The 20,854-nt window shown below is 44.0% G+C and overlaps 3 protein-coding genes across 3 annotated transcripts; 1 reads left to right on the forward strand and 2 right to left on the reverse strand.

Moving 5' to 3' along the window:
- Positions 1–557: 557 nt before the first annotated feature.
- On the reverse strand, positions 558–4,289 carry C1H7orf25 (chromosome 1 C7orf25 homolog). Its single transcript, XM_059849854.1, has 2 exons — positions 4,154–4,289; positions 558–2,135 (listed from the first exon to the last, which is right to left on the reverse strand). The coding sequence occupies exon 2, from the start codon at positions 2,117–2,119 to the stop codon at positions 851–853; it is 1,269 nt and encodes a 422-aa protein (XP_059705837.1). The 5' UTR covers positions 2,120–2,135; positions 4,154–4,289; the 3' UTR covers positions 558–850.
- Positions 4,290–7,744: 3,455 nt separating this feature from the next.
- Positions 7,745–13,484, reverse strand: PSMA2 (proteasome 20S subunit alpha 2). The gene is made up of 8 exons (XM_059849869.1): positions 13,334–13,484; positions 11,593–11,669; positions 10,934–11,066; positions 10,366–10,488; positions 9,941–10,022; positions 8,745–8,818; positions 8,227–8,284; positions 7,745–8,144 (listed from the first exon to the last, which is right to left on the reverse strand). The coding sequence occupies exons 1-8, from the start codon at positions 13,372–13,374 to the stop codon at positions 8,028–8,030; spliced, it is 705 nt and encodes a 234-aa protein (XP_059705852.1). The 5' UTR covers positions 13,375–13,484; the 3' UTR covers positions 7,745–8,027.
- Positions 13,485–13,683: 199 nt separating this feature from the next.
- MRPL32 (mitochondrial ribosomal protein L32) lies at positions 13,684–15,764 on the forward strand. Its single transcript, XM_059849882.1, has 3 exons — positions 13,684–13,850; positions 14,464–14,633; positions 15,147–15,764. Exons 1-3 carry the CDS (start codon positions 13,727–13,729, stop codon positions 15,399–15,401), a joined length of 549 nt encoding a protein of 182 aa, XP_059705865.1. The 5' UTR covers positions 13,684–13,726; the 3' UTR covers positions 15,402–15,764.
- Positions 15,765–20,854: the final 5,090 nt, after the last annotated feature.

The following is a 20,854-nucleotide window of genomic DNA, read 5'->3' on the forward strand; positions in this document are numbered from 1 at the left end:
TCAGCAAAGAGCATGCTAATATCAAAAACTACCTGGGTCCTGCTCAGTTTAGGATTCTGTTATCTGAAGCTCTGAGCTGGTTTTACAACCAGCAAGACTTGGCATTTGGACAAAGGCTAAGAGAAAAGTGAAGTGGATGTGCCTCCTTGGTCTGCTACCACTGGCTGTCCAGTTTAGCCCAAGAGCAGCAACATATTAATGCACATAAACTCCAACTGATTTTTATGGAATTTTAAAGGCGTTGCCCAATTCAGCCTAACCATGGTATTCACAGAGGTTGCTTTCACTAAGACAAGGAAGGGTTAAGTTGGTTTCTATTCATGGCTACTAGCCACATCTTCACGAAACATCACACTCCCAAAAAGGCAAAGGTCTCTGCTCAAGTTCCCTCTGAATCAACCAAAACCAAAGCTGAACGGAATAGGGGAAAGAGATTTAAGTTGAATGGAATAGGGGAAAGAGATTTAAGTTCCATGGAAGTCAAGCCCAAAGTTCATCTAAGATGATGAATTTTACCTCTCTGAGGAGGACAAAAATAACAAGGGGACCTCAGTAACTGTGCTTTAACTGAACTTTTTAATGGGGATGGATACAAGTAATACATTGTAAGCCAGTTAAAAATTTTCATTGTCTTGTTGTTACTTTAGTCAATAAATTAATAGTCAGCTGGACAAAAAATAACCTCAAGGAAGGAGTAAAGGTATTAGAAATCCCTTGAGGAGCTCTTCCACTGCTAGTTGCTGTCACCATTGATACACACCCAAAACTGTATTGCTATGACTCTTCTGTTTCTCCAAATGCCTCTACTGCAGTAGCTGCAGTATTTTCCACTGCTAACTCATTTAATGAGTTACACTCCATTATCAGATGGGCAGCACTTTGGTAGAGGTGTGGCAAAAGATTCTTTGCTTTCTGTCAATGCTCGTGGCTGATGGACAAAAACACTGAACCTGACACCTTGGTTTGCTGCTGCCCTCACAAACCCACTATTTGCAGTCATGGTGATGGCTTTCAGAGTGTCTCCTGTCCCAAAAATGGCTAAAGAGCGGCTGTTGATTTTTGAACTAGCCACTAGTCCTAAGGCACGGTCCGAGGGCTGATCCGGCACCACGTTAATTCTTTTGACAAGCAATGCAGCTCGCTCTTTCTCTCCAGGTCCTCCCAACGTTTCCAAGATGGACTGGAAATCCCTGACAGCAGATTCGCAGGCAAAGAGCTCTTTTCCCTCCATGAACTCCATCAGCTGAGGCAGGACTCTCTCTCTTCTTTCTTGGGCTGCTTGCTCTGTCAGCACTTTTTCCTTGAAGACAAAGTAGCAGCCACCATAGCTCAGTGCAGAGACATAGGTTATTAAGGTAGTGATGTCCAAATTAACTCTATTGCAGATGTTTACTTTGATCTGGGTAGGGAAAGCAATGCTGGCCACTAAATTCTCCCGGTCTACTCTGGTCACCTGCAGGAGTTCAGGGCCTTCTTCATCCGATTCACTGGCGTCAAGGTGCTCGTTTTCTGCAGATGGTTCTACCAGTGAGTTCACAGCAACAACATCTCCTCTCACAGATATTCCCATCTCCTTGAGCCTCTCTGCCATAGGACTGGACACGCTGTTGTAGAACGCAAAGATGATGTGGGGATTGCTATACTCCACAGGCTGCTGACGGCTTGCTTGCAGGAAGTCCTCTGCCTGCTCAATGACACTTTTGTCACCATACTGGCCCCTTCCCAGCCAGATGTTATGCAGGGCCTCAGCTTTACGACCGATGGCCTTCACCCAGGTGTGACCTCCGTTTGCAACAACATCTACCACCAGTGTCTGTTTGTCTCCAAACCTGTCCTCGTAAGCAAAGACATGGAGGACACTGACAACATCCTCCAGGTTCTCTGCTGACTGAATAATGGCTTGGAGGTGGGTAAGGTTTGTACTCTGCAGATGGGATTCTTTAATGGCCACCTTCCCTGCCTCCACCTTGTGTAAGAAATTTAGCTCTGCCTTCAGTTTGCTGCATAGCTTTGCCCCACCTTCTATTCTCCTCTTCTGGGACTTGGAAAGGGCTTCTGCTCTCTTAATCAAGTCTTTGGCAACAGCAATTCTTTCACAAAGCAGCGACTGCACAGACATGTTGGAAACATTATTCCTGTCAAGTGAGAACAAAGAAGATTGTTACTGCACGGCCAAGAATAAAAACAGTTGAAAGAGTTCTTTCTAACAGTATATACTGCAGCCTTGCAGTAGACTTAAGTACAACACCTATTGCAAAGCACAAGGAACTGGAACCTCAACACAAAGTCCCAGTGATGAGTTCATGCTTTCCTTCACCTTTAGAAATCCAACCTACAGCCTCAGAAGACCCCAGTTCTCAGCTAGGTAGCACTCAAGTCTCCACACAGTCCTTGCAAGCTTGTGTTTTCCCCCCACCTGCCATGTAAGAGACCTTCACTCAGCCAGTCAGAGGAATGCTAACTCTCACAGCTCATTTGCAAAAGCTGCCATCTAGAACAAATCAGAAATACATTTAATGCCATAAGCAGATCTTGTCTCTCCCTCTCATCACACTTACCATTAAAATTAAAAGCTAACCACCACGCTTACACATACCCAGCCTTCAACCTGCACTGTTCAACTCAGTGCATGAACCTCTCAGAGCATGGTGAAGCACTGGGACAGGCTGCCCAGAAAAGTTGTGGATGCCTCATCCCTGAAGTGGTAAAGGTCATGGTCAGGTTGGAGGGGGCTTGGAGCAACCTGGTCTAATAAAAGGCACCACAGTAAAAGGTGTCCCAGCACACAGCTGGGAGGTTGCAACTAGACAATCTTTAATGTCCCTTCCAACCCAAACCATCATATGTTTCTATTACACAGCCTCATGATAGACTATGATTCATAATTCTACTATCACGAGAATCTCCATGCTAAAATTGCTGTTTTCTAATTCTACTAAGAGATTTACTGGGTTGCATCTGATAAATCTATTTTTTTTCACATCTGTATTACTTTAGCAGGCCTTCCTTAAGGAAAGTATGATTGGAATTCTTTCACTGAATATGTGCTTTGAAAATGTAGGATTCATACTACACCAAACAATAGCATATTTAAGACAGTAACCACTATGAATAGTGAAATAAATAAATTTTGACTCCTGACTACAAGTACAACACTGTAATTCTTACCTAACCCTCATGTTGAAGTCAACTGGTATTAAAGGACAAGATAAATGAAACTCCAACTGAAAAGGAACAGTAAGACACGGCCAGGTCCTACAACAGACTCTGCCAGGGCAACTCAGTGGCCTGCCTTTAAACAGTGGCCTGCTTTCAAACAGTGGGCTTCCCCGGCCCTATGTCCAAGTGGAAATATGGCCTGGTCCCCATCCAGCATCAGCAACATCTCCACCTGCCTCTTCATGGCCAAGAATCCTGATGCATTCCGAGACGACTTCCTAACGCTCCTCACAGTCCCAGGAGGCCACAAAAATCAGCCTTTCCCCCTCGAAGTCTTTGCCACTGCCACAAGCTTATCCCTGAATGTAATGCAATGAGTAAAACCTCACGATCAGTAACTGGGCACCTCTCCCCACAGCAACTACAACTCCTACACACACACACACACACACACACACACACACACACACACACACACACACACAAACACACGCTTCAACACAGAGCATAAATCAAGGGTTGCAGTGACAATAAAACCACCGACACTACTTTTTCAGCGTAACTACTGCGCGGTAGCGCCCCCATCAACCACAAGGTCACACACCGTCCCTTGCCTGCGCCCCAGGGCCCGATCTCCCCTGGGCGGGGCCCGCGGCCCGGCCCTGCCCGGCCCTCTCCTCCTCTCCCTCCGCTCCGCCATCACGTGTTCTCCGCGCCGAGGAGGCCGCGCCGCCATCTCGGGTGAGGGTACGGCGCCCTCAGCGCTCGTCCCAGCCCGGCTCGGCCCCCTGGCCGCCCCCAGCCTCGCCCTCCGCCCACACGCGGCGGAGGGCGAGCGGGTGGGGACGCCGGCCCTTGTCCCTCCTGTTCTCCCCGTCCTCCAGTCACTGCGGGACGCGATGTGCTCGGGCCCGCCTCGCCCCTCCGGGGGCTCCCTACCCCGCTCCCTCCCCCGGGGCCGCCGTCTTTGGCAGCCTCCGCAGCCCGTACTCACAGCCCGGCGGCCACAGCCCTCGGCCCGGGCTGGCGTGGCGTGGCGTGGCTCAGCCCAGCCCGGCACCTCCCCCGGGGCCGCCGGGCGGGGACAGCCGCCCCACCCGCCTCGCTCCGACTGCCCCAATCCGCCCGGCCTGGCTCTGCTGCCCGGCGTGCCCGCGGCTTATCGCGAAAACCTTTCAAGGGCGAAATGCATTACATCAGGTCAGACGCAACCTCAGAATATTCTCGGTTGGTAGGAACTCATAAGGATCGTTGCGTCCAACTCCTGGTCCTGCCCAGGACAGCCCCAAGAGTCACACCGTGTGCCTAAGAGTATTGTGTAAAAACCTCTTGAACTGTGTCAGGCGTGGTGTTGGAGAGTCTGTTCCATTGCCCAACCACCCTCTGTGTGAAGAACTTTTTCCTAATATCTAACCTAAATCTCCCATGACGCAGCTCTAGGCTAGTCCCTCGACCCTGTCCACTGGTCACCACAGAGAAATTAGTGTCTGCTCCTCCTCTTCCCCTCATGAAAAAGTTGAGGTCTGCCCTCAGTGTCTTCCAGGCTGAACAAACCAAGTGACCTCAGCCGCTCCTCATACAGCTTCCCCTCAAGGCCCTTCACCATCTGTGTTGCCCCTCTTTAGATTCTCTGTAGTATGTTTGTATCGTTCTTACAGCGTGATGCCCGGAACAGCACACAATATTCAGTGTGAGGCTGCAATAGCACAGAGTAAAGGGAACAGACAGGCCAGAGACAAGTTAGCCTTGGACTTTTAACTTCACTGGAGAAGCAACAGCCCTGGCTCCATGCATGTTGGATCTGTGCACGTTGGGTCTGTTACATTTGGAAACAAAACTGGGCTGTAGTAAACCATTCTGTGAATATGCGAGCAAGTGTTCCCAATATTTGGCCCAAGTTGCTGCCTGCCTCCATACAGCAGACATAGCTGTGGTCCCACTGCTCTCCATGCGGCAGTACTCCCTTACAGTATGGGAGAGACTTGGCTTCTGAGTGCTCATTCTTGCAGGGAGAGATGATCTCTACTTGTCTGAATGATTTCACAAGATCTGGAAAGCAACAGTAAGCCAAAGCAAGTTGTAAGGGGCTCAGTGCACCTGTATGTCCTTTACTGTGGGTGATGGCACACTGGAACAGGCTGCCTGGAGAAGTGGTGGAGTCTCCCTCACTGGAGCTGTTCAGGAAACTTCTAGACACAGTCCTGTGCCCTCTGCTCTAAGATGATCCTGCTTGACCAGGGAGGTTAGACCAGATGTCATTCTGTGATTCTGTGACTCAAAACAGTAACTTCATTAAATTAAGTCACTGTTCTCAGATCCCGATCCCACTCATTAAATAAAGCCCAATTCTCATAGGTGTCACACCATCCTGAGGACCTTGGAGCAGATCCTCTTCCAGGATAAGAAAATCAACATTACATGCTGCAAGTGACAAGTGTCTCTTTTTCTTCTTTCAGATGACTGTATTAGTAGGAACAAGTTAAATAACACAAAGTTACAATTCATAGTAAGCTGAAGTAATCAAGCCTGTAATTTGTCCTTTCTCACAAAGGAACAATGTTTGTCTGTCTTATTACATCTTGTCCACTTTATGCAGTTTCTACAAAATAGTAAAAAGAAAGCTAATCTCATGTAACTAAAGGGTGCACTTCTTGAAAATTACCACAATCACCATATAATTTGGCAGTCCACTGCACTAGTATCACTCACTTCTGAAATGATTTTATTTAAGAAATATATCTTCAAGTTAAAAATACTATTTCCTTCAATTTTAAAGATTTTAAATGGTAAAATATGTTACTTAGTTCTCTGCAGTTGAAAGATTTCCCTTTAAATAGCAGATAAAATTTAGCTACAATTCTAGACATACAGTTAAAAAAAGAACCTTGCACTTAAAACCACACCACTTTCCCCTCAGAGCAGTGTAATATCAAGGTCTATTTGACTGCCACTAAAGAAATTATCTAATACTCTAAATAAAGCCTAAATTTAATATAGTATGCATATTCTTTCCAAATTACACCAAGTGCCATGAACTCTGATTCACTGCAGGGTTTAAGTATTACCAGGGAGCTTTGGGACTCAGTTCCTAATGGTGTAAAAACAGTCACCAGCTTGGCTTATCCAAGTGAAAACTGGCAGTAGACCAGAGACCTTCTCATATCCTTTAACACAAAACAAGAGCTGTTTACCATGGTTTGAAACTTGCTTTCGTTTCAACTACCCTTCAGAGGGTGTTCTTTGCTCATCAACTGTTTCTATTAGCAGACACAACTAAACCACTACAGTTAATTTCTGAAGTACCTACATACATTTTTTTACATAGAAAACTCTTGAATATTTATACAGCATTAAAAAACTAAGAGTGCATAAATATTCTACATCAAGATGCAGCAATATAAAGCTTTCAGTTTCAGATCTGAGTTGTTTTATTTTCTCTAGAATAAGTATCAGAGTATGGACTAGTTTTCAGAGTAGAATACTCAAAAAGTGATCTGGCAGAACTCCTGATGAACCATTTGGACTTTTAGAGCTTTTATTTCTGACATTAGGAAATAAAAATTCATTTCTGGCATGCTTCAAAAATTCTTATTCACCTGATGATAACAAAAACCATCAGAAGGCAGACATTGGAAAGCACAGGTCAATCAGCTTTTACACTATTTTCTACTCATATTCTGTATTTTCTTCATTAGTTATGGCTGGCTGACATGGGACCTGCCAGGCTGCTCCCCTACATCCTTAGCCTTATGTACAAGCACTGATTGAGCTGCTGCTCTGAGTTTGCTAACAACATTTTAACAATCAGATTGCTTTAAAAATACAAAATCTGAAAACAGTCACTTAAATAGCTGCATACCAGATTATTTCTGTTGGGAAAAAAAAAAAAAAGTATTTATCCCATTTCTTTTGTGGTAAATGTAGGTTTTTATGACTTGAATGACTCTACACAAGTAACAAATGTATTGATATATCCACACAATATCTGTAAAAGTTATGGTGCACAAATTAAATGTTCCTTTCATTACATCCTTAGAATTATCTTGCAAGTTGGAAAACACTTTAGCACAATTCAAGGGATAAAGTAATTACATTACATACTCTCATTCTGTTTTGTAAATCCCATTAATTTTTATTGATAGCAATAAATGCATTTAGTTTTCAGTAAGAGTTACTATTTCTACTTTTCCTAACAATATTTCAAGATTGAAAAGGTGCAATTTCAAGGGCCAAGAAAATAACCCAAGTAAAATAAGTTCTTAGGACACAAAGACCAGGATGGTCAAAAGCAGAGTGGCTCAATCAGATCGCAGTACACACCTGAAATGGAAGACTTTCCTGCCCCTTTGTGAAAGTACATGATCTTGTGCATCCCATAAAACTATTTCTGGAGGTTAATTACATTTAAACAATATTCCTAAGTGAAAATATTATCCTATCATTCCACATGTAAATTTTTTAAAAGAAGGCTGAACATAAGTTCATCATGGCTGTATAAGAAAAACGGTTTCCTCAGCAATAAGGATACTGAAACCTAAGTTTTATGTAGATAAACAGCCTAGGATTGAAAAGACACACAGACACCTTCCCCCAAAACAATGGCCTCTGATTTTATTCTTTAGCCTTTTTCAAGCTGTCACTATAACTTTACATTTTGTACGGTATTTTGAGTATCAAGGGAAAGAATTATCTTTAACAAGATTCCATGTATTACAATATACAGGACCGTTGTATTTGCACCCATGATGTTTAAAAAATTTCTCAGACAAACCATGTAGAAATAAGTATGCAAAAACTGCAAAGAAAAACATTTAAGTAGCCAAAATTAAAAAGACCTTTGTGTGAACCACAGTCTAGCTTGGCTTCTACTAGGCTATTGCAGCCAAGTAGTCCTTAACCTCAGCTGGAGTGAGCCTCCTAAAACCAGCTTCATTACAGATGCCAACTTCAATGTTGTCTTCTGTCATTTGCCCTTCAAAGCTCTCCTATTAAAAAAAATACAGTGAATTTGAAGTGAATCGTATCAGTGAAGACATAAGAAATTTCCTTCTTAAATACTTTGCTAACCTTTAGTGTTAAGATTGCTGTATGAATGGCATCTTCAAGCTCCAAATCTTCATTGTATCTGTAAAAAGACATTCATTTATTTCAGCGTAGGATAAAAACCTTTACAAATTTTAATAATCCTGGAGTCTCTAAATCCCCATATAAATCTCCAAAACTACAGAAATCTGTTTCTCTTACAAATATTATTTGTAAGCATAGTGGCACTGATAGTCAAAGTTATTATTTGTTTAAAAAAATTCCCTACATTTCCTACTGACACTGTAGATAACATTGCTGCATATATCCTGAATACAATGTTTACTGCACTCAAGTAACTCTACATAAACACAAAAGTTGGAGTTTAAATAAATCAAACTTTCTGTGCACTTGTAAACAAGTACACTGCAAGCATCATACCTTAAGTATTTTAAATCTTTGTTCTTATAATTTAAAAAGTGTACATTTTTTAAAATCTGGCTATTTTATATGGAACCTGAACAAAACACAGTAACCTTTCAGAGAAGTATCAAATGCATTACCTTTTCTCAAGAAATGTTTTCCCATTGACATAATTTTTTCCCATTGCTGTTGCTTTCCAGGCAAAATAAGCTCCCTGTAAAAGCAATAATCTATTGACTGAATTGTTTTGTGTAACGTAGTGAAACAGTATGTTATCAATTACTTGGTAAAAAAGTACAGCAGCAATTAGTAAGATACTGAGTGTTTTGAGACTACAGGAAACAATTTTGAATCATTTTTAGAATAATTTTATATTGGAACACATGCTGTGAATCTGTACAAGATGTATATTGTGCCCCATCTATTTTCATCCTCCCACTACTTTGAAAGATGCATTTATTAAGTCATTAGCATAGTTTTGATTTGGGATTCCTTAACCAGAAATAGTTCATTTGCCTTTGAGAAAGTGGACACTCAAATCCTTACTGAGGCTCACCTAACATATTCTTCTTTTTGAAGATAATATAAGTGACTTGTTGCAAATCAGCCTGATTTATGTTCACTACTACCAACATATTTAGTCATCACTTCTATTCCCTCCTCTGGCATGGGAATAGAATGTTCCCTTGACAGAGGAGGGAACAGAAGTTCCCTCCAGCAGTTCTATGCCTCCATCAAACTGCCTTAAACAAGGCATCTGCATTTTGCTTTTTACACTGTAGCATCAAGTAATTCAAACCACCAGAAGTTGCAATGATCACTACAATGACCTCATTTTTTTATCTGAAGCACAGCACCTCATACGTGCATCAAAGGGTAATTTTTCTGAAGTGCACTGCAAACCCAGCAAATAAACTCATTAAAATTAACCACTGTCATTAAATGCCACAACATGTGCATTACATCTCACAATGCTACAGTTTTTGGCTTAACTTCCATCCAGTTTGGAGCTGTATAAACAGTCAATTTATTATTTCCTAGTAGCTATTACAGAATGCCATTTTTGCTGGCACTATCAGCTAGGTGGGAAGGTATGAAAAGGGATGACCTCCCTCAGAAAGAGGTGCCATCCTTCAAAGCAGTACAGGAACATGTGGGCACAGAATGATGCAGGCTTGCTCCAAGCACTTACTTGAAATGACCCACTTTGACTTCTAAAGTTATCTTTCATTCTAGCTCTGTATTAATATTCTCATCACAGAAAGATTTCATGAGCACATGCAAAGTTTCACATGTTTTATCAGAGCTGCAGAACTTACAAGTGTAAGATACTTACAGATGGATCCGACTGAAATAAATACGGCCGCCCTTCATTCCAGCCACATATTAGCAGTGATACACCAAAGGGACGAACACCACTACAGGCAAACAAAACGGAATGAATTATCCAGTGAAAGTCAAAGGTGACTAATTATTTTGGATGTGTTTATCTTCTCCCCAGACCAGGGCTGTAATGAGGATGAGTTAACCAACAGAACAAAACCAAAAGTGTCCTGCCTTGGCTGACATGTTTGTGTGCAAGACAGGAAGATCCATTTTCACCTGCTGCCAGTCAGTGCTCCTCCTACTGGCACACTTTCTGTACACATTCTCCACTGAAAAACTACCTTTTCCACAAAACCCCCAATCACTGGGTAGCTGTTACTCATTACATTTAAACACCATAATCTTTCCAAGCAGCTCTGCAATCCCAGCACGTACCCAGACTGTGTGTACTCCTGCATCACAGAGGCAATTCTCTGTACTAGCTGAGCTGTTGGAATGGGCTCATGATAAACCAAGTAATACTGCTGGGCCAGCTTCCGAGCTCTGTGCACAAGTACTCTGAAAACAAAGACAAAAGTACTATGTCAAAAAAAATTCCAACTAGAACTGAAAACTCATAATAAAAAATATCTAATAAATATGAAAACTCATATAATAAATATGTATTATTTATTTATCATAAATAATAAATAGTCAGGAGTTGTACATCTGGCATAACATCAATGTAAGAACACAAGACTGTGCTGAGTTATTTTATCAGCCAAGTAACTGCTGAAATATTTAAAAGCAAGGTTGAATTACACTGCTTTCATTCTTTAGATACAAGGTTATTTGACAAGTTAATGAATATATTAAGAAAAACTTCAAGTGAATGTCATTTACAGTGCAATATAGTATTATGACATACACTTAGAAAGAAACAGCTAATTGCTACCTGTTACTGAAGCTTCTTGTTTAAGATGAATATGCATCTAAATGGTGATCAAACAGAATGTTTTAATACCTGTAATCTGGACCCATACCACTGTACACTAAACCTATATGTTTGGTAATTGGTTCTACTTTGTGGACGCTCCTTTCATCATAAAGAATGGATTTCTGCTTCTTCTCAGTTGCCAACACCACTCCATTTGCAGCTGGAAAAGAACAAAAAAATAATTAAAAAATTAAACTAAAATTAGCAGTCAAAACACAGAATGAGCTTATCAAACTAAATAATTACTTCCTCTCTTTTTAAAAGCTGTTCAAGCTTACAATCAGGTTAAAGAGAGATACTTTGATGAATACACCCAACACATTGTCTCTTTTTTAAATAACCATTCAGCTCCCATAATCCCATTCTAAAGATTCTGTATAACATTAATAATTGAGCAATCTAACTAGTTTTTTTTTGTGTGTGTGTTATTTCTATATATAATGACAGGAACCAAAACCAAACATCTACCAGCTGAATGTTTCCAAAATCACCAAAAAAAAAAGAACGCCAGGAACCATAAAACTTATTAAAACATGTGAAAATCCACTGAAAGAGTAACAAAATTTGTAACAGAAAGAAATATAAAGAAGGATCCAATACAAAAGACTCAGTACATGATCCAAACTAGTTTAGTTCTCCCAAAAAATAGACAAAATCCCAAATCCATCAGTATTTTCAGGACATACCTTTAATCCCAACTGATGGAGCTCCTGCAGCCACTGCAGCCAAAGCGTATTCAATCTGAACAAGCTTTCCAGAAGGACTAGAAAGGAAGATAAAAAATAAAGTTTTCCACTAATTGGGAAAAATCTTCAGGGTGTGTCATGACTTTCTATTGAAATTACACTGTATATGTGGTTTCCAAAAGCTTTGAAGACACTGATAGTCACTGCTGAAAGGAACCAGCAAAACACAGCTATGCTTTTGACTGACAAGCACACAAGGTCAATGGCACAAGACAGCACCAACTCCTATTCCATTCCCAGGTATTCCTGCATCTTGTTTTAATGATCCACTTTATTCTGGTAATGGATGCAGAATCATCAGAATGGAGCTGCAGGTGTCAAGCAAAATAAGTTACAAAGTAACTTATTCAGAAGGAGGGAGGTGGAAGGGTCCATTCTCCATCCCCAGTAAAAAGGACACCAGAGACAGCACTCACTGGACAAGTGATTTTGCAAGTAGATCTGTTCTCTAGGCTGTATTTCAGACACTGCTGCTTTAATAGTTGTAGAAGTAAAGTGGGATATTATGTAACTCAGTGCTTAGATGAAGAAAACAAAGCAAGGAATAATCAATCAGTGTAGTCACTTATACAATGAGAAAAGGGTGTAAGAGTGACAAAGTAGTAATTCTGGTTTTTCCACTACAAACTACAACAAATCAGAACAATCACTCCAAGAACATAGTGCTTCTGTAAAATACAAAATGTTTGTGACTCCCTTAGGAAATCATTTCTGAAAGCTAATACAGAATTCAATCTACTTGAGCAGAGCAACCATGTTAAGCTGCTCCCATCCATTAAGAAAAATCTTTTCATCATTTTAGGTTACAAACTGCTTCATTTGCTCAACTGCAACAAGCCTTTAGCAATCCCTTTTGCAATTACACAGCGTGACTCTGCTGAGATTAAGGGGACACTTCCCCATGAACAGCATAAAATGTCTTGTGTCCAATTTTTTTGTCTATATGCAACATAGGTTTAAATACCTTAATAGTTTTTTAAAAATAAATGGAAGGTAATTTCCTTTACTCCGAATTAATCTTCAGCCTAGATATTAGAGCAACACCCCAACAGACACCGCTCCAATAGCATATTGACTCTGTGCATGCCATCATTCCACGTTCAGGCTAAACACAACACCCAGTGCAAGGAGAGCAGCCACTGCCAAGCGTAGCAGGAAGGAACACAAACTACTTTAAAACTCATCTGCTTCATTCATTCCCACATCTGAAGCAAGCTCTCAGGACACCACAGCTCAGGTGTCATCATGCATTTCCAGTTAGCTCAGAATCACAGAATTATTCCCCAGCATATACTGTGTTTGTGGTGATCTCGAGTTTGCTAAGCCGAGCACTCGCTGTAAGGCATCGCCAGTGTCCAGACAGACCTTAACGTGGTGCCTACAGCAATTCTGTCTCACAGCAACGAGGAGACAGAAGCGGCGTCCGCACCGGGGCCCGAGACCAGCGACAGACACCAGGTAGACCATCCCTGCCGCCCTTCCCACGCCGGGCACTCCGGTCCAGGTGGAGCCCTCGCTGCCCCCCAGCGCTCGCAGGCCCGATGACTCTGCAAAGCGCCCCCTCGGTCCTGCCTCGCTGCTGCCAGCAGGCCGCTCGGCTCAGGCTGCGCGCCGTTCTCCCGCTGGCCCGGCAGCCCGCCCACCTCTACCCACGAGCCCACAGCCGGCCCTGCCCCGGCACCTGAAGGTGGTGAGGGAGAAGCTATAGCCTCGCTCCGCCATTTTCGCTCCAGCCCCTGCGCTCCCCGCGCCGGCTCCTCGGCGCAGGCGCGGACCCCGCTCCCGCTCCCAGCACGAAGACACAGCGAGCGCGCTGACTGGCGGGATGGTGGCCTCTTCCTGAGCGTGCTGGGATGCGGTTGGCGGCGAGGCGCGCCGTGAGGCATGCTGGGAGTTAGAGTCCTCCATCCGCCCTACACCGCCCCGCCCTCCTGGTAGCGGTGGGTAGTGCTGGGATTTGGAGTCTTAGTCCTGTCTCCCTGCAGTGTCGTGACAGGCTGAGGGCACTCGGTTTCCCAGAAGGCTCAGGAACAGGGTCACCTCCCCCGAGGGCTCGGCGGGGCCGTGTGGGGTTATGGCGGTGTTGGTCTTGATGCGCTCTCCGCTGCCGCGGTTTCGCGCTCTGCTGCAGCGCTGCTGGGGGCGGCTGGAGCGCGACCTCTGGCCGGGTGTCTTCGGGGGCCAAAGCCTGCCCTGGGGTAGGTTCCAGGCTCTTTTCCACCCCGCTGAATGAACTGGACGCCTTCCTGTGTCACCTGCTTTGGGAAGGGTTTGGAGTAGATGATCTCAGAGGTCCCTTCCAACGCCATCGATTCTGTGATTTTGTGAGAGGGCGATGTCGGGGCTGAGGGACTCGTTTTACCTCTGAAAGGAGGAGGGCGGGAGGGCGCTGGGGTCAGTGAGGGAGCGGGGCGGGGGCGCCGCTCTGGCCTTGCTTCGAGGATGACGGCAGCCTCCGTGCCGTGTTTCCTCAACCACACGTAAATGGGGCTTAGCTGGAAGGGGCACACAAGGATCATCAAGTCCAACTCAGCCCTGCCCCTCTCCTTCCCCTCAAGAGGAGGTTGTAGAATGTGATGAGGTCTCCCCTCAAGCTCAGGCTGAACACATGAAATAACCTCAGCTGCTTCTTGTATGGCTTCCCCTCCAGGCCCTTCACCATCCTCGTGGCCCCACTTTGAATGCTCTGTAAGAGCTTTATATCCTTCTGATGTTGTGGTGCCCAAAACTGCGCACCCATATTCAAGGGGAGGCTGCACCAGTACAGAGCAGAGTGGGACAATCACGGCCCTCTTTTCCTTTCTCCTGCAGGACCAGCACTAGCTGTACAAGGTCCGGCCCTTGTTCCACAAGGGATTAGTGATGCTGGGGCGCCGAGTCTGCTGGAGGGCATGGTGTGGATGGCGGCACCCAAGCAGAGGCGCACCATCGAGGTGAACCGCTGCAGGCGGAGGAACCCCAGCAAGCTCATAGAAATAAAGGTAAGCAGCAAAGCCCTTGTTTTGGAGAATCATTGCAGAGGGAAGGACTGACTGTAAAAGCTCTCTGGAGTTTGTCTATAAATCAGTAAGCGTAAAAGATACTGTAATCTTTAAAGTCCTTTGTAAATCTTTTGTAATTCACCATGTGTGATGGTAGTCTGAGGTTAAATAAAGCGACACTTGAGGTGCAAGCCAACAAAATGTGAATTTTGGCTGACCAGATAATGCAAATAGAAAAGGTGCATTTTCTTTTCTGTGCATCTAATTGAGTCCATAGGTCTTTAGTCTTCCAAACATAATTAGGCATAATGACTTAGATACTGAATTTAGAGGCTGTTCTTAGTAGTAAGCATTTGACATAGCAACACATTACAGAAAAGTTATGTAGAGGAATACATTTTGAAATTGTTGGTGAATTTCTCTAATTTAACATTTTTATTTGTAGTAGTTCCCTTTTTCTTTTTTTGCTGCTGTTCAAATTATGAATTTTCCTGTTTTCCATTGTCATTTTAGAGGAACATAGATGTTTGTCCTGAATGTGGAAACTTGAAGCAGAAGCACGTCCTTTGTGGCTATTGTTACGCAAAGGTCAAAGAAGAAACTCGACTGATACGGATGGAAATATCCAAGAAAGAAGGAGGGCCATTTAATGCTCCAGCTGTAGAGACTGTTGTCCTTTATGAAGGAGAAAAACCCACAGAAAAAGATGAAGGCAAGCGGATCATTGAAAGAGCCAAGAAGCGTCCATCTTGGTTTGTTCAAAATTGATGCTGTAGAATTAATGGTAGCAAAAGCAGTTGCTGCAGGAAGAGAATTCATGATTTTCAAGAATGTTTTTCTCGTTCACTCAGTGTGAACAGAATTCCTCTGAACTTTTGGGAAGCCTGCTTGAAATTTTGCTCTGCCATGTGATTTTCCAGTCAGATGTTGTTTCTCCAGCATGCAGTGGGAAATGCTTCTCAGTGATACATCACAGCAGTTGACACAGAGAAATCAAGATCTGCCTTGGGTTTGGATATCTGTGTACCATCCCCTGAACAATTTGTATGCTAATGTTCTATGCTGGTTTTGTAAAAAACATCTTCTAAATTCACAGATGGACAATAAAGTTTATTAAATGTCCCTGGGAAATTTGCTTTCTGGTTTTGGCTACTGCTCTTTTGGAAGATGAAAAAATGTTTAAGAGCGATATTGATCAGAAGCAAAGGATATTTGCAAGGAAATATGCAGTTATTTGGTAATTTCTTTTGTGTGGATCTCTCCACAACGCTGCTGTTTGAAATAATTTGTGATAGTCCTAGGTTTGAGCAAATTAGTGGTTGCCACATAGTATTTGCATTTTTTTCTGCACTGGACAAAGGTTGAATATTCCTTGCTGTTGTCAGTATACAAGATAATTCTATCTTAAAGGGATGTGAAAAGCCTGTTTTCCCCTCCCATCAGCATACACTTGAGTAAAAAACCAAATTGAAATGTAATGACTGGAAATCTGTAAATGTGACAGGGGTCAAAGCTGTTTCTTTGCAGCTGTTTAGTAGTCTGGGTGGGCAGTGTGTGTTTGAAAACTACGAGCAGCCACGGTGCCTTCGGCTGGAGTCCTGGGCAGAGAGGGGGCAGCTCTGCCTCCACTCTCCACTGGTGCCTTCAGAGGTGCAGCTGCAGCATCTGCCTGGATTTTCACTTTAGTTTTATCCACACAGCAGCCCCACTGCTTTAGGGGTTTGAGTCTGTTTTCAGTTTTTATTGGGGATTTCAGTATACACACAGTACTCTTTGTATTGTGGCTTATCCACCCTAGTAGCTGTTTGCTGCCAGAAAATGCAAACCTGCTCCAACTCTGCCACAGAATCACTAGATTGGAAGAGCCCTTCAAGATCTTTGAGTCCATCCCATGCCCTAACACCACCTCAACTAAGCCATGTGCCACATCCAGTCTTCTTTTAAACACATCCAGGGATGGTGACTCCACCACCTTCCCATGCAGGCCATTCCAGTACTTTATCACTCTTTCCATATAAAACTTTTCCTAATATCCAACCTATATTTCTCGTGGCACAGCTTAAAACTGTATCCTCTCATTCTGTCAGCTGCTGCCTGGATAGATAGACCAACCCCTACCTGACTACAGCCACCTTTCAAGAAGTTTTAGAGAGTGATGAAGTCACCTCTAAGTCTCCTTTTCTCCAGGCTAAACAGGCCCATTTCCCTCAGTCATTCCTCGTAGGGATTGTGTTCCAAGCCCCTCACCAGCCTCGTTGCCCTCTTTGGATGCGCTCAAGTGTCTCAACGTCCTTCCCAAACTGAGGGGCCAGAACTGGACACAGCACTCCAGGTGTGGCCTCACCAGCGCCGAGTACAGGGGGAGGATGACCTCCCTGCTCCTGCTGGCCACACTATTCCTGATCCAGGCCAGGATGCCTTTGGCCTTCTTGGCCAGCAGGGCACACTGCTGGCTCATGTTCAGCCGGCTGTTGACCAGTCCCCCCAGGTCCTTTTCCACCTGGGCACTGTCCAGCCACACCGTCCCCAGCCTGCAACACTGCAGGGGGTTATTGTGGCCAAAATGCAGGACTCGGCACGTGGACTTATTAAACTCCATCCCATTGGGCTCTGCCCATCCATCCAACCATTCCAGGTCTCTCTGCAGAGCCCTCCTACCATCCAACTGATCGACATATGCTCCCAGCTTAGTGTTGCCCCCAAATTTACTAATGAAAGACTCAACATCCTCATCCATGTCATCAATGAAGATATTGAACAGAACTGGTCCCAGCACAGAGCCCTGAGGGACACCACTGTGACTGGCCCCAGCTGGATGCAGCATCATTCACCATCACCCTCTGGGCCTGGCCATCCCACCAGTTCTTAACCCAGCAAGAATGCTTCTGTCCAAGCTGTGGGCTGCCAGCTTTTCCAGGAGTGTGCTGTGGGAGACAGTGTCAAAGGCCTTGCTGAACTCCAAACAGACAACATCCACAACCTTTCCTGCATCCACCAGGCAGGTCACCTGGCCATAAAAGGAGATCAGATTGGTCAAACACAACCTACCCCTCCTAAACCCTGGCCATCCTGTAAGTGCTGCGTGATGACGCTCAGTATAAACTGCTCCATAACCTTACTTGGGTACTGAGGTCAGGCTAACTGGCCTAGAATTACCAGCTTCCTCCTTCCCACCTTTTTTGTGAATGGGCATCACGTTGGCCAGCTTCCAGTCATCTGGAACCTCACCAGTGAGCCGGGACTGCTGGTAAATGATGGAGAGTGGCTTTGCAAGCTCATATGCCAGCTCTCTGCTCACCCTGGGACAGATCCCAACTGGTCCCAGAGATTTATGAGCATCCAGCAGCTCAGCAGTTCTCTGACTGCCTCCTCCTGGACAACAGTAGGACCGTTCTGCGCCCTGACACCATTTGCCAACCCAGGAGGACAGCTGTCCTGAGGAAAGCCATCTTACCACTAAAAACTGATATCAGAATAAATCACGCAAGACTCCATTTTCTTCATGGTGGAAAAAGTCCATTCCTTATTCACATAACTTATTTTCATGCAGACCTCAGTTTTACAGACCTCACGTGTGATGCCATTTGTTTAGTAGCTTTCTTGCTAATTACTTTATTGGTTAGTAAAAGGTATTTTACTTGTCCATCAAATTTCTCTATTCTTCAATTGTTTACAAATTTTCTTCACTGGTTCTCATGGGGTAGATTTAATGTTTATGCAGGTGTTAGTTGTTTTTCACCCAGGAATAGATTATTATGTTAATGAACTGCTCACACCAGGGTTGCTTTCACATGTGAACTTGCAGTGGTAGCTTGACAAGGCCAACCATCCATTTAACAGAGCAGGCCTGATTTTATAAGGCCTTTCTTTTATAATTTTTCTACTTTACTGCAACAAAATGAGGCAAAGAAGGTGTTAAGCAGCTCTGCCTTCTCCTCATCTGCCTTTACTAAGTTCCCCCCCATCCAGTCGAGAGCAAAGGTTGGTCTTGCCCTTCTTTTTGCCATTAATATATTTGTAAAAATATTTTTTATTATCCTTTACAAAAGTTGCCAAATTAAGTTCAAACTGAGCTTTGGCCTCTCTAAATATTTTTCCTTCATGCCCTAGCAACACCCTTAAATACTTCCTGAGATACCTGACCCTCCTTCCAAAGATGATACAGCCTCTTTTTATTCCTAAGTTCCTTCAAAACCTCATTGTCCATCCAGGCTGGACATTTGCCTCATTGACTCATCTTTTGGCACACAGGAACAGTCTGTTCCTGTGACTTCAAGATCTCTGTTTTGAAGCACGCCCACCTTTTCTGGACTCCTTTGTTTTTAAGGGTTACTTCCCAAGGAACTCTCTGAATAAGTCTCCTAAACAGGCCAAAGTCTGCCTGCCAGAAGACCAATGTAAAAGTCTTACTGATGTTCCTCCTCATTTCACCAAATAACAAGAACTCTGTAATTTCATTATCACTGTGCCCCAAGCGGTCTCCAAACACTACATCTCCCACCAGTCCATCTCTGTTTGCAAACAATAGGTCTAACATAGTCCCTCCCCTGGTGGGCTTACTCACCAGCTGTGACAAAAAGCTGTTTCCATGCACTCTAAAAACTTCCTGGACTGCTTCTTTTCTGCTGTATTAAATTCCCAGCACATGTCTGGTAGCAACGGCTGGTGATCCTGAAACATTCTCCAGCTGCTTATAGAATAAGTTGTCCGCCTCTTCATCCTGGTTGGATGATAACAGACTCCCAGTAGGATGTCAGCCTTGTTGGCCTTCCCCTTAATTCTTACCCACAGGCATTCAGCTTTATCATTAGTTTCAATACCTATGGCATCCAAAGCCTCCCTAATATAAAGGGCCCCCCCTCCACCTCTTCTCCCTTTCCTGTCTCTTCTGAAGAGCTTGTAGCCATCCAGTGCAGCACTCCATCCATGTGAGTCATTCCACCATGTTTCTGTGGTGGCTGAAGAGCTTGTAGCCATACAGTCCAGCACTCCAGCCATGTGAGTCATCCCACCACGTTTCTGTGATGGCAATTACATCATAGCTCTGCTGTTGGACCATGGCCTTCAGCTCTTCCTGTTTGTTGCCCATCCTGCACACATTGGTATACATACACCTCAGCTGGGCTGCTGATATCACTCCTAACTCAGGTTTACCACCTTTGGGCCTGCTTCCAGAGAGACCAGCTACATTCTGTTCCCCCTTCAAACCCAGTTTAAAGCCCTTTCTTTGAGTTCCACCAGTTCATGAGCTAAAATCCTTCTGCCCCTAACAGAGAGATGGAGCCTATACAGTTTCAGCTGGCCAGTTGCCATAAAAGTTGCCCCATCATCAAAGACCCCAAAATTCTGCTGATGACACCAAGCCTTGAGCCAGTTGTTGATAATGTGAGCTCTCCTATTCCTTTCATCATTTTTTTCTGCCACCAAAGGGACTGCTCCCTTGAGCAGAGCACTACCTGCGTCTGGGTTGTCCCTCTATATCCTTGGCACTTGAGTGTATGTGCTCCTTTGCTTCCTGGTTCAGGGAGCTGTGCTGACTTAGAACTGTTCCCTGGCTTTCTGCATCATGGCTTTTTTTGGTGAGGTTCTCCCCACAGGAATCTTCCGTCAGGGTCAGAAGAGTGGCAGACTGTAGGACTATGATAGTGGAGGACACAGGACCACACTTTCCACAATAGCCTTCACTTGTAGTTGGCTGAGCTCCTTATGCCTGCCTAAGGAGTGGGCTGGTGTGTGCTGGAATGTTTCACTTTTGCTTTCCTTGCTTTAGATCCCATGCTTTGAATCATAACTGGTAGTAACAGATGTTAGTGGAGATTCTACATTTCCTCCATAAAGTAAGGGCATAATGAAACCTGATAAGTGCAAATTAATGCCATTCAGTTGACAATATCCAAGCAAACAACGTAAGTCCGTTTGATTTGTCCAAGCAGGATTTAGTCCAGTCATGTCTATTTTTTCCTTGTTCAGAAGTGAAGCCAATAAAAGGTGTCCAGCAGGATATGGAGTGGAAAGCTAACTTTTGACAGAGCTGCATGGGATGAGACTGACCCATTAGAGTTGAGATTAGCCAAACAGTAAGGCAGATACACACACACATGCCTTTCCCACAGGGCAGTGTATTTTTAGGGAGAGGTGAGGGTCCTTTGATTTGTCCACACATAGGACAAATTACACCCTGACAATTGCACTCAGTTGCTTTTTAGATATTAATACCTGAC

This window comes from Haemorhous mexicanus, chromosome 1 (genome assembly GCF_027477595.1).
Source record: "Haemorhous mexicanus isolate bHaeMex1 chromosome 1, bHaeMex1.pri, whole genome shotgun sequence".
Lineage (NCBI taxonomy): Eukaryota > Metazoa > Chordata > Aves > Passeriformes > Fringillidae > Haemorhous > Haemorhous mexicanus.